The 17,937-nt window shown below is 44.2% G+C and overlaps 1 protein-coding gene across 4 annotated transcripts in view; it reads right to left on the bottom strand.

The window, feature by feature from the left end:
* Positions 1–1,170: 1,170 nt before the first annotated feature.
* The window catches only part of satb2 (SATB homeobox 2), a 51,378-nt gene continuing 34,611 nt past the window's right edge, over positions 1,171–17,937 (bottom strand). For 2 of the 4 annotated variants that reach the window (XM_049023464.1, XM_049023455.1), the window contains 3 exons: positions 17,675–17,827; positions 14,074–14,268; positions 1,171–7,465 (listed from right to left, as the gene is read on the bottom strand). In XM_049023464.1, coding sequence (XP_048879421.1) covers positions 6,914–7,465; positions 14,074–14,268; positions 17,675–17,827 — 900 coding nt within the window. In that variant the 3' untranslated portion in view covers positions 1,171–6,913. The remainder of the gene's footprint in view (positions 7,466–14,073; positions 14,269–17,674; positions 17,828–17,937) is intronic. The other 2 variants (XR_007399387.1, XM_049023479.1) reach the window with 2 other exon arrangements.

The raw sequence follows: 17,937 nt of genomic DNA, 5'->3' as shown, positions 1-17,937 counted from the left end.
GTCAAATGAAATCCAGTTTCCCTGTCTGGGTGGTCCTAGTAAACTGGACTAGAGTGTGAATTGGCTCTTATCACAGAATAAATGAATACCACTGGAATCCTGCAGGGCCAACAGTCTTAATCTCTCATGCTTAAATGTTTTGTTTCTAGAAATTTCTTTCTTTAATCACAAACAGTCCCTGACCCGCAGGAAAGGGTTAAAGTGAGCCAATTGGGCGAATAATGAGTTCAATTAGGAGATTTGGGGCTCATGCAGAATTAAAACCAGAAGATGTTGCTATCTGCACCAATGGCGAGAAAGGCGGAGAGTGATGGACGCTGGCCAATAGCGGGACTCCAGGGTTTTGATAGAAAAGTAACTCGGCTGTGGGGCAGCGACCAGGAATGATTACATTTGATGAACCTCCAGTAGGTCAATAAATTCCGTGTCCCCCCCCCCCGCTGAAAACAGACAGCATGTGCCACGAAAATTCACTAACGGGATTAACATGGTTAAAAAGTATTTTTTTTCACACTTAGTGAAATAATAAATAGCTTAAAATTATTATCAGCTGCCCTGGCAAGCAAATAGGACATGAAATTGCACAAAGTTAACTGGCCTCATAAATAAATCTTTCCGAAATAAGCCTGCTTTGCATCCCCCATCTCCATCCTATCCAGGAGCCTGAACAGCATTATGACCTGAACTAAGCAGAAAAGAAATAGACAAACCAGGGCTCCTTGTATCCTGCAGAGGAGTCCTCTATCCTTTTCGCTCATTACAAATCTCATTTGCTTCCTTATACAGCTCGATGTGGTATGGGGGGCGGGGGGGTGGTTTTTAATGTCCTGCTGGCTGATTTATGCTGCAGTAATCTCTGGCTGATTTACTTTCCTGAATATTTATTAAAAATATATCCACTGATTAAGTTTAGCCTTGAAAGACCTGCTGAGGTGGCTTTACGTTTAAGGCATCAAGCGAAATGCTACTGTACCATCAGTAATAGCTTGTTTTATTTATTCCTTGGAAGGAAAAAAACAAAAAAATATGTGCAGTGTCAGAAATTTTCGAGTAAACTGATATAATTATTAGCTTTTCACAAATTAAATAGCACCACTGAGTAACTCCACTTGTTACACACACAACATACATTAACACATAATATATAAGATATAGACCAATACCATTGAATGGTTTTCATTGAATGCATTTTAATTAAACAACAAAATTTAAAAGAACAAACTCTAAGAGCCTAACAATGCAAATAAGTTAAAAATTAATCATCACTTAGTGATAACAAAGATGAGTTTGATTTCCATAGATAACAAAAGGACTGATCCACATAAAATAACGTTTATTCACATTGTCAATAATCATACTTGTGAAAACTTTGATGACAATGATGGTGATAGAACTGATCCTGATGGAAGCAATCATGGTAAACTGTTGTACAGAAGCAGGCTGTTGTGCTTTATTTGTGAAGCAATACAATGAATGAAAACCCCAGATAACACAACACCGCTAAGTGGCTACAAGAGATGAAACGGTCAATTTGAATTGGGTCTCTCAGTACTGCTTCCCAGAATATTATTAAAATAAGCTGCTGTTGACTGGTTAGAAAGGCTCAATTTTTCAATCATCTGACTGGTATGTTGTACAGGCATATATGGAGGTTCTCTCTGTTCTGTTTCAGTATTAATTATGTCAGGTACACAACATACATCCAATATAATTCCCTATTTATGGTGTATTCCGTTAGTCATCTTTTGTTTATACAGCATATTTACTTCCAGGCTGCACAATGACGTAGACCATAATGACGTAGACCATAATGACATAGATTTAGGCATTTTCCCATGTTTACACGTTTTTGGGTCGAGACCAAACAAATTGTGGAACAACCTGTGCCCATATGTACCAATGCTCTGAGGCTCTAATCCCTCGCATTTCATTCCCACATGACTCAAAGCAAATCTAGAACTGCAGGACGGCGGGCCGCTCCAATTACATCTCTCCACATCATAAAGGAAGCAAATTCCTTCCTTTAGGAGCTGGAGATGATGGAGACAGAGAGCGTAATTGGACGTGACCCTGACACTGCGTTCGTCGGGAAGGTGCTGCAGTGTTGGTGTCCTGCTGCTCTGCCCCTCCTCCTGTAGCGAAGCGGAGGACTGGCAGAGAGCCCGGGGCAGCATGGGATAGCTTACAGCAGGTTAGGCACCCTCCATAGCTCCACAGCCAGTCTTCCATAAGAGCTGGTGTATTTGCCTGCTCAGTATTCCCCCGCCCCCCCCCCCTGCTCGCACCATTTTACTTTACTGCAATTTGGGCAGAATTGGGGTGAGGTGACATTCATCAGCACTGTTTGTCTGCTCTGCATGTGGGACCATGGGGGGTGTGAGGAGTTGCTGGGATACTAATAGCCTGTCTGGACTGTACTGGTCTAAGTGCCGGGTGACTGACAGGTAAAACCGCAGTACGGAGCCCAGCGGCCGCACACGTCTCTCACAAACCACACGGAGAAACTGGCGTGCGGCAGGAGCCTGACTTGCAGTGCTCTCTGGTACCCCTACTGCTATAGGAAACACGGGTCAAGATCATAAATAAAAAGGCAGTTTGATTCGGGAAAAGGTACTGAAATAGTCAGAAGGCGAAATGTGAAAAAAATAAAGCAAAGAACCCTACAAGGTCAATACTAAACAGCCCGTGAAGTCTAGCATGAGACTTCAGAGAAGGGACGGCTAATGAATAGCAACGAGAGAGGCTTGCAATCTACGTCAATTCTCATTCTATTTAGATCACAGCTAGATGCTTTTGGAACAACAACATCAGAATTTCTATATAAATGACTGTCATTTTCCATGCGTGTTTTATTAGTAGCCAGACGTGTGTGGCTTTTGTAAGGCCTCTCATTGAAACGGATGGACCTCCATACTAAGGCTGAGCCTAGTCCTCAACCTGGTAACATTTTGAGTTTTTTCTTTTCAAGACAACCAAGCGCAAATAACCCCCTCAGCACCATGTTTGTCAAAAGTACTTCAGTCGTAGTGGAGATGTACGGTTGTCTATAGATGCTGAACCGTTTTTGGAAAACAATGAACCGTAATTAAGTGATTACTTGTCGTAGTAGTACTGATGCAGTGAGCAGTGATTGTGCTGAATGGATCCAGATAAGCCTAGATCAATGTCCCTGAAAGCCCAATGACAAAAAGTGATATACAGCCATGGAAAAAATTAAAAAACCACTCTATATTTTTTAAATAATTTGCATACTGGTTGCATACATCGTTCTTCTGCTGGCAGAAGGCTATGCTGAGCAGCAGGTTGCTTCCAGGTTCAAAATGTCTAACACAGTAGTACCCAAGAACAATTTGAGGAGACACTGGGAATGACCAGACACCAGTCAGGTAAAGGGCAGAAGTGACTTTCTAATGCCAGAGGTGACCGTTAACTTATCCGACAGTTTCTCATGAATCATGGATGACATGAAGTGACCTTCAAACGGAACAGGAAACATTAAGTGCAGGTGTGAGGTGCACTGCTAGGATAGTTTGCATCAGGCTCCTAGAAGCAGGACTGAGGTCCCATAAAGGAAGGAAGAAGCCCTTCATTAATGAGAAGCAAGGAAGAACCAGACTGCAGTTTGCAAAAAACTTAAATAAAAATATTCAGAGATGCACACCCATGAATTCAAAAATGAATGAAACAAAAAACTGTGCTGTGGTCTCTTAATTTTTTCCGTGGCTGTATTTATGACTCCAACCCCCCCCCGCCCCCCATAGACATTTCACTGATTAACTGATATCTAGCACAGCTGGCTACTTTTTCAAATAAGCTGCAGAATTCTTATTTTAAACCAGCAGTAAACCATCAAGGGACACATTAGTGACTCATATATTTAAAAATATATGAAATACATTTAAATTGTAGTTTTACGCATAATTTGTCATATTTCCTGCATAATCTGCTGTGCTGTTGTTAGACACTGGTAGTGAATGGAACGTGTCCCTTTTTTAAGAACATGACATAAAGGATGTCACCAACCCATCCAATTATATGTAAATTATGAGAGGTTTATTTTCGCCCAGTGTGACATGGCAGACAAGGCATTGCTGATTTCTCGTAGGTCAGCCACAGTTGTCTGGGAAGTCAATCTTTAGCGTTATTGAACTGCACTGTTGGCTTCCTCACAAGGTCACCAAATCACAAAGGCAGAGTAATACACCATTACGAGATGCAGTCATTTTAGGATATGCAGTCACATTTTTGGTTTCTTTTTTATTATCTTATCAAATTATGGTTATTTTAGTTTCAAAAAAAGAAAATAAAAATGACACCGTTGCATGTGTTTCCTGGCAATATCGTAGTCAAATAAAAAGCACTCAATGCATATTTCAGAAATGGACGATAAATGTCGAGGTTTGCAGCATTAGTATTGTTATTAATAAGATCCATACCTTAACATGAGGTTGTGACCTAGTTTGAGAACCACTAATACTGAAGTTCTGCATATGGTTTCACTCTGAAACTGGGTTTGTTTCCTCTCCATTCACATTTACACTGTGATTTATTAAGTCACTGCACCGCAGTGCTCAATGACAGCACGAGAAGGCAGTGGCCCTATTTAGTAAAAGCTCTCATTCGATAAGATGACGACCTAAACCCAGAGTCAAAGAGAGGAATCGCAATGTAATTACCACTTTTAAAATCCATTTTTTCATGACTTTATAAATAAGAAACGATTGTAATCTTAGGGATAAATATTATTATGTAGGCAGCATATTAGTGTGCCAAATTGTGATTATGTATTTTCACAGTTTCCCTGATTTAAAAGCAATGTCTTGGTATGTCATGTATGTCAGGCTGTGAACTTTAAAAAATGAAAGACATATGATTTAGTGTTTTTCCATAATTCTGATAACTGACACACGTGTCCTGACAGATGATGGCATTAAAAGGTAGCAGCTGACTCTGGATAACCAATCAGAGCAGGATCTGAAAGACCCTTTCTTTCACTCATGTAGGCAAGTCTAACATTGATTCATACACACAGTTATACTTATAATATAAATATATTTATAGAGTGAGAGCCTATCATCTGTGATTGGCTCAAAAAAGATTGTCAACATCTGCAGCCGATGTATCTTTTATTTCTTATTTAAATTCTTTTGGATTTAATTCTGTTCATTTGTATTCTCTTTGGAAAAGTATATAGATAGAACTGGTAATATACAGCATTACAGGGGTTATTTAATATCCTCAGTAACTACCTCTTTTTCCTGTTATATTTAGATTTTTCCCTTTAAATATCTCTCATTTCCAGGACAACTACCACACACTGAAAACCAATAGTAGACAAAAATAGAAATAACACAACAACAGCAACTGTAATAACAATAATAATAACAATAACAATTATAATCATGGATAAAGATAGTAATAAATAGGGATGTGGAGTTAAGTGTGGGTAGGTGTGGTAAAATTGGATAGCGTGGGATCAAGCTGGAGTGAAATAGAACAGCGACAGGGAGAGGAACGGCAAGAGAACCAGCACATAATTGGCCAGGCTGTTTGCTCACTGGGTCCTGTGTCCTCAGCGTTCACGTTAAATGCCTCTTTCTGCTGTAAACTCTTGAGTTGATTTGGCGGCAAAGAGAAAACTGTCCTGGGCAACACGGAGAGGGCTGCAGAGACAATCTAGAGGAAGAAGTACTTGGTCACGTGTGAAGAACCACGTCTCCTTAAGTAGATATTACTGAAATATCTCCCCAGCAAACTCATGTTTTCTCCATACACATCCTTGTGAAGCATCTCCCCTTGGTTTGTCTCTTAGTAGCTCTTTGCAATGGTGAGCAAAGAGAAATGAATCCCAGGGTCTGAAGGAGATACTGGAAATACAGCAGGACACAGCAGGTTTTCACACAGGACATTTGGAGCTGAGAAAGACAGAAGCCTGTTTGGGGGACAGGTGGGAGTGAAGCATGAAGTTTGTCACTGAAATGGATCGTTATAAAGTGCAGGATGTAAGGATGGGTTAGAAGCCTATCTGAATGTACGTGCTTCAGGTTACTCCTCTTCCTATGCATACAGTATTGGGCAGCGTTTCCCAACCTGGCCCTCAGGGACTCCTGGGAACTGGAAGGGAGCAAAAATGTGGACTGTTTGGGAGTACCTGAGGACGAGGCTGGGAAACAATGGATTAGAGAATGATGGGCGACTGGATGGTGTACAGAGTAGACTTGAAGGTAGAGTATTTAAATTTTCCAAACACTGTCAGGCTTGATTGCAGGCTTTGGAAAAACTGTGTTATCTAACTCTTGACTTTATCCAGAATGACCCATCAACATGTCCCTCTATGGTGTTGAAATCACTGGAGTTAAATAAGCAGGTGCAACTTACTGAAATGTTTTGCTTGTGTTTTTTGTATTTTTTTTTTTAATTCTGAAGGTGTGCAACCTTAAGATACCTCTAAATGTTATGGCCTACAGAAAACTGCGGCAGATGCCTGAAAAGGGGGGACTGTTCAGCATTATCTTGAGCAGGTCTACCTGAATATCCTGTTCCAGTCAAACACTGAGTGTTTGGCCTAAACAGTTGGGGTAATGGCTGTCTTGGTGAACATAGCAAAAGGATCAGAAGATCAGAAACGGCTACTGGTAACTTGTTCAGGAATTCAGCACGTTTTTACTACGCTCCCACTCCAAATGCATGGTAATTCAGCCATTCGCCTACCCAGCTTTCTCCATCGCACACGACTCCACTGTTTATCTTCTGAGGTATCACTCTTCCTCTGCAATGGTCACTCTGTGAGCCTCTCCCCATGTCTGCATGTCACCCATCTCACTGGTCTCTGCACCCACCACCACTGTCACGCTCAACATGGAAACCCTGTTCTGTCTTGCAGTTCCCTGTCCCTTGGTAAATTTCTGCTGCATTATCTCTGATGCTCGCCGGTGTCCCGTGGGCTAGACGAGGTGTTACTGGGCCGTATGGCCGTGGCCTGGCCTTTGTCTTTCCCCTCTTCTGGCCTGGTGCTGACGGCTCCACCCTCTCCGCCATAGAGCTCCTCGTTGCTGTCCTCGCTGGACTCCGCGTCTTCGGAGCCAGAGAGGAGCTCGTCGTCACGGTACTCCGACACATCCACGCCTCCTCCCTCAGCATGCTCCTTCAGCTTGCCATGGTGCTTCACGTGGTAGCGCTGGTTCTGGAAGAACTTGATGATGGTGTGCTTGGGCAGGTCAAGCTGGGCAGACAGTGTGTGGATGGCTTCCTGATCGGGGTACAGACCCACATCCTGGATGAAGCTCTGCAGGATAGCAAGGGCTTCTAGGGAGATCTTTGTACGTGAGCGTGGCTTCTTGCTTACACCTCCCCCCGTCTGGACCCCTTCTTCTCCCCCCATACTGGGCAGAGGGATGGGCAGAGGATCCTCACGAATGGGAGAAGGGTCCTTCAATACCTGGGAGGGCTGTCTGTGCAGTATCTGCTGACAAATTACAATGATAATAATAATTAGTAAAAAAAAAAACAGTTATGGAAACAAGAAATGCAAAACTATACTATAACATGAGTTCATTTCTAATCCTTCGCTAAACAGTTTTAGGAATTTATTAATGGTGTTTGAGAGGCATAATCATGTATGAAATGCAGGTTTAAATGGAATGGTTAGTTTTAAGCAGCCACAACTTCACAGTGTTTGTGTGTAAGTGCATGAGTTTGGATTTGATCATTGCTTTTAGGGCGTCTTATGGAGCTGCTTAAGTGAAATCTGCCAAAGGTTTTTCAGTATGCGCTCTGATTCCTAAAGACAGTGTTTCCCAGGTTTTGTCAGGATACGCTTCATGTAATAATCATACTTATTTTTTATTCAAGGATTAACTAGCTCCAGAGGTGGCGATTTCAGGTCCAGAAAGTACAAATCCAGACCAGAATTTTGTTTCAACCAACCAGTTGAGTACTCTGTGACTGTGACTCTTTATGCTCAACTGGTTGGTTGAAACAAAATCCTGGTCTGGATTTGTACTTTCTGGACCTGAAATCTCGACCTCTGATTAGCTCTAGTAATTCAGTTATCAGTCTAAGAAACTTTGTATCAAAGTAAAGTCTATTTCATATCCTTCTACATTTCAGTCAGTTTGTTGCTATTTTCAGTTCATTAAGGAACGGCCAGTTGCCAGAAAGTGAACCACCTAAAACGGACAGCTGAATGACCAGCCCCTATTGTATTAATCTTGTAGCTAAATTCTATATGGGTGTAGGATTTGGAAACACGTCCAAAACAAATTACGTACAGGTGAGAGTATAGATAAAAGACTTGTTTCTCAATACTGGAATATACTAGTTCTGCTTTTTGGTGTGAATCCATTTCCATTTTTTTGCATGCTGAAATAAGACAAGCTGAATGTTTCAGCCCTACTGGAAACCAAAACGCCATCAGGAACCATTTCAGAAGAGAACTGCTTTCACTGGGGTAATTTGGTTTTAAATTCTATGATTATTTAAACATTGTGAAGTTACATAGTTCATGAGAGCTTTGCAGAAAAAAACTTTTTTTCTAGAGTTATTTATAAATATTCCTCACTGGAAAAGCGGTTTTCAGTAAATATAGAAAAAAAAAGTTTAATGGCAGTATTTTAAGTACTTAGACCTAATAATTTATGTCTGTTTCAGCTGAGTTTTGGCCAGTGGGACTTTGAGTCTGAAATGAAAAGGATTTCATGTTTGTTAATATTCTGCACATCTATAGTCTCTCTCTCTCTCTCTCTCTCTCTCGCTCTCTCTCTCTCTCTCTCTCTCTCTCTATATATATATATATATATATATATATATATATATATATATATATAGATCCACAAGTTTTTTTTTAATCTGATGTTAGTTGTATTGCTTGCTTGTTGGTTTTACCTGCTGCTGTATAGATGTTATGTTTTGATTTTTACTAGATTTCACTGCATTCACAAAAGAGCATGTTTTTATTCTGAAAAATGTATACTCCTCTATATGATAATAGGGCTATACACATTACAGTCATGACGGTACTATTGCTTCTGCCCTGTTACCTAGATTGCAGCTTTATATATTACATCATCACCTTATGTTCAAGGCCTCAGCCCAGATTAATTGAATTGGTGGAGAAACAACTGGAACAAAATAAGTCTTGGCTGGACCGGCCTCGTTCATGCACAGCACGGTACTGGGAAAATTACTATAGCCAGTGCGCTGTTGTCAGACATTGATTCTGCGTTTATATATGAATTTATATACAGCATGGCAGGACCCTGTGGTGTGTGTGTGTAAGAAGTCTGGAGTTTGAGATATTGGGCTACGGATTACACTGAGATCAACTACTGTTCTCTCAAACAGTTTACAAGAGGAATTTAACATGTCAAAATATAAACGTAGCTTAATTTGGCATGGGACACGTACAAGGTGATGTCAAGAAGCAGTTCTGTCACCAGGGATGCTTCCTGAAAACCAGCGAATCCAACCAAACGGGGCCTGCATATTATTTACTTGGGTGGCTACATGAAACAGCCGTCTCTTTGCTAATAATAAAGGGGCAGGGAGGCAGGGAGCTGGAAGGTGCATCTCAAAGACTGTCGTCTTGCCCCCGCTGTGTTTATTATAAGGGTGGAGTGGGGGGGGCCTCAACTCTGGTATGCTAGACTATAAATCTGTGGTACATTAAAATTAAAGGTCCCACATAAGGATAATAGTAATTCTTCTTTTCACTTCAATAATGACAGGGTATTTTTCAAATAATACTGAGGTCAGGCCAGACCATGAAATATTTTTTATTTCTCCTACGGCAGCTGTTGGTGCTGGCGTGAGTGAGCCATGTGTAGGCTTGATATATCTCCCCCTCTCTCTCTTGCACACACACTTCCCTGCCCCATTTATTATCTGTATAATGTCTTTATGAAAGAAGCAGTAGATTGCAGAGGTCGTGTTGAGTATTGAGATGTGACACATTAAAAAAAATAAAGTGCATCTTCTTAGTCTTGCTAAGTCGGACATCTATCATTTCATTTGAAGCTGATACCCTTTGTAGTGGGGGGGGGGGGCGCGCAGAATCACAGATGCTTATGTATGCGTGCACCCGCAGCATGAAAAAAACAGATGATACACGGAAACATCATTGAACAGATATAAACACGTGTGGAAATAAACTCCTCGCACACACACGTGTGCTCAGCACTCCTGACACTCTGGATTCTGTCCCGGAAGGGACCTGCCCCAGCACTACTACAGCAGATCAGGCTCTGGGATTCCTCACGGAACATGAGGAGATTCTTGGATCGATACTCCAATGGGCGCAGACAGACAGGCCTGCTCTCAGTCAGCGAGTAACCAGGCCTGACCAGTGATTCGGTTTTACTCCCAAAGGTAACTTGTCCTGTAGAATTTCTACAGTGTGTCGGAAACCAGAAAAGCTGGACCTATTCCTTAGCAACAGGATTATATAACATATATGTCTAAAAAAAAGCTATTTCCAAATTATGTTGTCATGCAACAGCCATTAAATGTATCGCTATGTAAGGATACTGGCTCTTGCATTGTTGTCAGTCATTCACGCCACACTGCATTTTAACCACAGTGTACATTTTGGAAAAACAACTCATAATAAAGTAAGTTACACATTTCTATAAACTATTTTAATCCTTATTAAGGTTATTTTGAGTTTGCCACATTAAAAGGCTATTTATACAATCAAGTAAAAAATTGTTTTTTAAAAAATATGAAAGTATTATAAAATATAAATGGCTTAAGCACTTCTTACTGAGGAATAGTCCTGGTGGGTGTGAAAACGTTCTGACAGAGAGGAGAGAGAGACACCATCGCAAAAGCATTAAATCACAGATAAATATGTAATGATATGAAATACACTTTTTAGTGGTCTATGTGACTTCACCTCCAGTGTAAATTGAAGCTAGCTGTTTTTCCATGTTGCTATGTGAGTCACAGTGTGTGTGGGTGGCTGGGTGTGGGTTTGCATAGATCACAATTTGGGGTCCAAAATATTGGCAAAACCTGAAACTTTCTAACTTTTGGGGACATTTTTCAGGTCTCCATTTGGACAACCTCAAATTTTGACTGCAATCAAAAAAGGACAAAAGTCTTATTTTTTGTTCGGTTACTTATGGTTAAGGTTAGGGCTGGGTAGAGGTTGTGATTGGAATTAGGGGTTTTTCCCATAGAAAGGAATGGAAGGCCCCCATTTAGACAGAGCAGGTAGAGTGAACAACTCCAGTTCTACAGCTGGCAGATCCCATCCAGCAAAAATTGAAGCAGGAATTATTAATGATACCTACGTCCTCAAATTTAGCCAAGGGTAGGGCTGTCACCTCATTAATGTAAATATCAGTAGAGAATTATATATTATAAAGAAGTCCATGCCCCCCCCCCCCAGCTCCTCTGTGAAACTTGTATTAATATCGGAGAAGTACCACTGAATTTTCTACAAGTTCTGATCTGAGGTTCAAAACTAGTGACAGACAGGAGTAAATACAGATTACCGACCTACCTGAGGAGCTATTAACAGACACACTGCTGGTTGTGAATGTACAGGCACCAGCTGGGCTTAACATGCTGGGATACTGCAGCAGTATTAAGACGTGCTATAGATACTACCCCACAGGCACCTTTTCGGAGCTATGTGTAGGATGCTGACAGTGTGACCATGTCATTTGGTTCATTCAGGCCTGTGCTCGTACGTTCGGGGTTGCGTCAACCCGTGTGTGTTACGGTGCTCATGTGCTTGTGTGTGTGTGTGTGTGTGCGTGTGCGGCACGGGTGAGACTGATCGCTGTTGCAGCTGGGAGCCATGTGTGGCCTGTGGTGGCAGGCTGGCTGGAGCCGAGAGGGTGTGGGGGTGCTGTGGGGGCTGATCTAAGGAGGGGTTCTCGTTAGCAAAGCGAAAACCCCAACAATAGCTAAGCAGCCACACCGGGAACGGCCACCCAAATGGGCCGCGGGTGTGGGACCCGGCCACACCTTCACACAGCATCCCCCAGTCACTGGCGACTGACCGTGCGCACAAAGCGCCGCCCCCCCCCCGGCCACCCCTGTTTCCCCCTCGCCCGCTATGACCCCTCTGCACTGCCAAGTCCCTCCCGGCCCAATCTGGGCCGAGCTGCCTCAGTGGGATGTTATTTTTAGCCCCTTTATGTCCCAGCCTCTTTCAGCGCTGCCTCTGTGTGAGAGCAACACAGGAATGTGTTAATAGTACGACCACAGTTTCCTTCCTAAGATGCTCATTTATTAAAAACAAGTAAAGGAGAAAGGCAGATCGCAGGAGGCAGAGAAGGCGATCTGGCAGCTGTCCTGGGGGAGCTGGCTCAGCTGGCTTCCCCCAACCAATTGCTCGGTGCCCCTCTGGACAGCGCGTCTCGCTCGGCCACACAGGGAGGCACAGGGCAAATCCGGGGGGGGGCTTTGAGGATACTGTCCCCCTGTGGTCATATCGACTGCCCATTAAACAGACTCTCATCCATTGGATGTCAATGCTCATATGTTCATATTCACCCTCTGCACGGGATGCACTTCTGCCTGTTTCTGTAAGACCAATGCAGCAAACAATGCAAATTACTACCTCATACAACGCTGCTGTTTCTGGATCAGTGCCGCCTCAGCGTTCCATCCTGAAAGGTTCTTGGGATTACAGATGATAGGAGGGCAAAGGGCAAGGGAGCAAGCTGACTCATGCTGATCTCACGCTGCAATGCCAAGCTCGCCTAAACATGCACCCTAAGGAACCCAACACTCCCGTCTAACGCTAAAGGACGTCACACGGAGATTCCCGGTGCGATCTGGAATATCCTCCCTGGCACCCAAGATCAGTCACTAAGTGACACATATTCAAACGTGCAACTATGCCAAATCACCATGAGCTAAAAATCACAGCACTCGTGTCTTCAGATTGTCATAATAGCATGTCGCATAAAGGTTAGCGATCCTGCAATCAAAGCAGGAGGGGTCACCAGTCTGCTATTCACCAAGGGGAATCAATTACAAATCAGACCGTCGTTTTTCCTGCTACAGCGGCTGTATTAGTTGATTATAATATCCTACGCTCAGCTCAGCTGAGACACCATTAGACGAACGGCAGGTCCTCCTTACTGACCCCTCTGCAGGCTGAGGAGATTTCAGGGCTTCCCTGAGGTATGCTGCAAGAACCTGCAGCCCATATTATCCAGATGAGTGAGAGCAGCTTGGCTGAGCCACACGCTGCACCGCGAGAGCTGGCACGGCCCCCGAGAACTGCAGGAATATCAGGGGAGCGCGGGGAGCTGCAGGGGCGCAAGGTCAGGGTGTGTCTCACATCTCTAATGGGGTATTTCCTCCCCAAGTACAAAGCTACACATCAGCTACACACTTTCAGCATGCTGATGGTGGAGAAGGAGTTGAATTACCATTAATTTAAATGCGACCACTTGAGATAAAAGACAAAATATTTTACACCCTACAGTTCGACACAGAACTAGAATATGCTTTTAAATCAGCGGTACTGAGAAAACTCATTAATTGCATGTGGGTATATGATATATGCTGCTAATGGAATGATGCTTGTAGATTTGAGTATATCCTTCAGCAGCTTATTCAGAACAGGGTCGAGGGGAGCCTGGTGCCTGTTCCAGGCAGCGGAGGGCACAAGGCAGGTAACACCTCGGATGGGATGCTGGTCTATCGCAGATTAACAGCATTAGCTGAACTGGACATAGACCGATGTGCAGAAAAGGGCATCAATGGCAGCGACGGCGGAAGTCGGAGATGCAGCTCATGGCCGCAGAACTGATCCGGATACGGCGCATTGTGTATGTTTGTGTGTTGGCAGCGCGCTGTTGGAATGATTCTGGCAGGCGGCATGGAAAGTCAATTTAATCAGTAATGCTGGATCGGGGGGGGGGGGGGGGGGCTGTTTGGGGCAGTGGGCCGAGCCATGTAAGGCAGTGGGCGGAGCTGTTTGAGGCAGTGGGCGGGGCCGTTTGGGGCAGTGGGCAGGGCTATCAGTCTTAGCAAGGTGGAATTTTGCACCGCAGATGTGTACTTTAGCAGCAGGGACATGCGACACCCAACCTGCAGGGGACGACTCACCTGGGGGTCAGAGGGCAGGTGCAGCACAGTGTGTAGCCGCTCGTTGTGGTGGTGCCGGGACTCCTCCTCATAGACTAGATCCCGCTCGGCCTGCGGCAGGTTCAGGAAGCGGCGGATGGTGCACAGGTTCTCCCAGAGGGTGCGGTTATCCGGACTCGGGCTCTCCTTCCAGCGCAGCAGCTCGCACAGCCAGCCCTGCAAACATTCGGAGGATGGCTCAAATCCACTGTGAACCCAGTCGGACATTTAACTGCCAGGCTGTTAAGGGGGTGTAATGCAGAGTAAGAGCAGGGTGTATAAGCTAAGAGTGAATGGGGGAGCAAAGAGACGAGAGACGGGGGGGAGCACAGGAAGGCTGGGGAGCAGGCAGAGAGATCTGATTATCTCTGGAAGACTGGGTTCCGTTCTGACACCAGCTGCCGTGTGTGCCCAGCCTCCTCTAGCGAGATGCTAATAACTTGATCATCACTCTCCCTCCCCTCTGCCCCAGCTTCCCCACACCACATCCTCCTACGGGGGGGCAGCAGATGGGGGTGCTGAAGCGTGACCCTCTCTGTGACCAAACCCCAATCTGGCTCTCACTGGTGACAGCAGTTAGTCTATCTGACTGTCTGTCTGTCGGTCTGTCTGTCTGTCGGTCTGTCTGTCTGTCTGCCTGCCTCTCACACAAGGCGCAGGTGTCCCCAGGAATACGACTATGCAGGGACGGACTATGGGTTGTGTGGGCCCCTGGGCAAAACGTTCGCGAGGGCCCCCCCCCCCCCACCACCACCACCACCACCACCACCACCAGCACCACCACCACAACCACCACAATTCAAGGGCCCTTGGCAGCCAAACGCCCTCTCTATAGGGTCTGGGGCCCTTGTAGGCAGAGGGTCAAAGAATGTAGGCCCTCTAAAATAGACAAATGAAAATACATTGTTGATAAGCGTTGCAAATTGTTTTGGGCTAGGGGCCCCACGGGCCCCCTGCATCCCAAGGGCCCCTGGGCAGCGGCCCCGCTGGCCCGGTCTGTAATCCGTCCCTGCGTCTATGAACCACACGCATGTTATCTTAACCTGCTTAATGGTGCGCAGTGCACAGCCTTTCACAGGGGCAGTGCCAGCACAAGTACAGCCGTCACAGGTGATCTAATAATGTTTTTCTATATATCCAGTGGGCAGCAATCGTTCCTCAAATAACTCGTAAAAATGTTCATCCTCTGCCATGTCCATAGCCAACTGCCCCATAATCAACCCGAGAAGCACCACCCCCCGAATCAGGCATGGCCATGCCATTCAGACCTGATTCTCCCCACTCAGAAAATCTGTTCACAATAACCCTAGTTTACACACACCAAGACTACGCATCCGCAGAGCTGTTCACAGACTCAAATTACCACTATCTTACAGAGGAACAAAGAAAAACATATGGAGAAATTGTCACTTTTGTGAATCCATCTGAAAGTCAGGCCTTGTGAAGGGGACAGAGATGTGTACATATTAATCATAACAATCACGGCAGTGTGGGTAATAAAATAAAAGTCTCTGATAAAGATCTCCACGATGACTCATGCTGCACAAAGTGATCTCTTGACGTGATATAAACAGAGCTTGCTCCGTGGGTATGGAACGCATTTGCGAGGGCTTTGATGATGATCTGCGGAGTAAAACAGCTCTCTCCGCTGGCATGCAGGCCGCCCGCCTTTTTATCTCTTGTTGTGCCCGGGCTGCCTGTATTGTTTATCTGCTGCGGAGACACGATGGCACGTTGGACTGCACTCCGTGCAGCAGCCTGACCATCAGATACCGCAGTCTAGGGAGGGCGAGCCCCCCCCCCCCCCCAATAATGTGCTCATGCTGCCTGAAGACTGGAAGGAATATAAGCCTAAACAAAGATGCCCTGTAGCCTTTAACTCGAAGCCAATTCCCCATGTTTTATTACAGCTCGGCGCATCTCAAAGTATTCAGTAGAAAAAAATAATCAAGCACAATCAAAATGAAGGATAGGGGAAGAGAAAGGATGGGCATGGATGGACCTCCAGAAGACTCAGAAGACCGAGGTTGCAAGGGCCATGGATTGCAAAACATCTGTTCTCCATGACTGCCATCTTGCATCTAACATGTTCTTCACCACATTTCAATTAATAGAGACTTTGTCACTAAAAGCTATGAGGAGGCAGCATCCTGTTCAAGGCTCAAGCAAGTCTGCAATCTGCAGAATGCAGCACACTCAGGCTCAAACTAGCCTGCAATCTGCAGAATGCAGCACACTCAGGATCAAACTAGCCTGCAATCTGCAGAATACAGCACAGTCAGGATCAAACTAGCCTGCAATCTGCAGAATGCAGCACACTCAGGCTCAAACTAGCCTGCAATCTGCAGAATGCAGCACACTCAGGATCAAGCTAGCCTGCAATCTGCAGAATACAGCACAGTCAGGATCAAACTAGCCTGCAATCTGCAGAATGCAGCACACTCAGGCTCAAACTAGCCTGCAATCTGCAGAATGCAGCACACTCAGGCTCAAACTAGCCTGCAATCTGCAGAATGCAGCACACTCAGGATCAAACTAGCCTGCAATCTGCAGAATGCAGCACACTCAGGATCAAACTAGCCTGCAATCTGCAGAATGCAGCACAGTCAGGATCAAACTAGCTTGCAATCTGCAGAATACAGCACACTCAGGATCAAACTAGCTTGCAATCTGCAGAATACAGCACACTCAGGATCAAACTAGCTTGCAATCTGCAGAATACAGCACACTCAGGATCAAACTAGCTTGCAATCTGCAGAATACAGCACACTCAGGCTCAAACAAGTTTGCTTACTTTCATATCGCGAGGATTTTACCTTAAATAAATTCTCGTTTATTGATTATTATAATCTCAAACATCCATATGACTAAGACTTTGGATTTCTATTTGAACAGCGTTATACGATTAGGCTAAACTTATATTTCACATTTTAATTATTTCAATTCCATGTAGCTTAATTGAATAAACTTGTTTTTTTTTTATAAATCAGCAGTTTTTGTCACAATATATATATATATAAAAAAATCAATAACCTAGCTATAAATCTCTGTTAGTGTTATAGAGAAAGGCATTAATCCAGTGGAAGGACACAAAATCACTGTAGCCTAAATCGCCTGAAACTCTGTTGCATTAATGGGATACTGATCAGCTGGGTTTAAGGTGAAGGTTCTAGCTTACTGATGTCCATAGGAAACTTGTGAGGCTTCGTTTCCAAATGGAAATTTAACAATCCAGAACCAGAATCTTTAAGAGAAAAGCTTTCTTATTATCAAATGCTCAGTATCTGAAGTGCATGCTGTGTAATCATGTCCAAGAGAGTTCCGGTTTATGTTTCTCAAACTCTCAGTTACTGAATTTAATTAATTATTACTCTGGATCAATGCAGCAGTCCATGGGTACCAACTATTTACTATTCCACTGTTTCGAATGGTTTGAGAAACATGCAGTACGTTTCACAAAATCCATACTTAGGACAATAGTCCTTGTTTACTGGAACTGTATGATGACATGAGTCCTGGTCAGGTTGTCTGAGATGCTGCGGCACTGACATGCCACTGTCTGTGTTAGCCTCCCGAAACATACCTGGCTCTTATTGGCAGCCACCTTGGCGAAGAGTGCCTGGGAGACCTTTGCCCTCTTCATCTCCTGCTGGATCTCATCATAGACAGATGACGTGATGTTGATGTGGGAGTCCATCTTCAACGGCAAGTCGGGACTGGGAACCAGAACCTTTGCCTGTGGGACATTCAAAGACAGACCTTGGGAGTGAAGACCCTAAGACACGTTGAAATTAATAGCCACAAATTCTGCATGTACCTCACAATAACACAAAGTAACCCTAAATC

Source organism: Brienomyrus brachyistius, chromosome 1 (assembly GCF_023856365.1).
Source record: "Brienomyrus brachyistius isolate T26 chromosome 1, BBRACH_0.4, whole genome shotgun sequence".
NCBI lineage: Eukaryota > Metazoa > Chordata > Actinopteri > Osteoglossiformes > Mormyridae > Brienomyrus > Brienomyrus brachyistius.
Note: the sequence above shows the minus strand (reverse complement) of the source record. Positions and strands in the feature narration are given on the sequence as shown.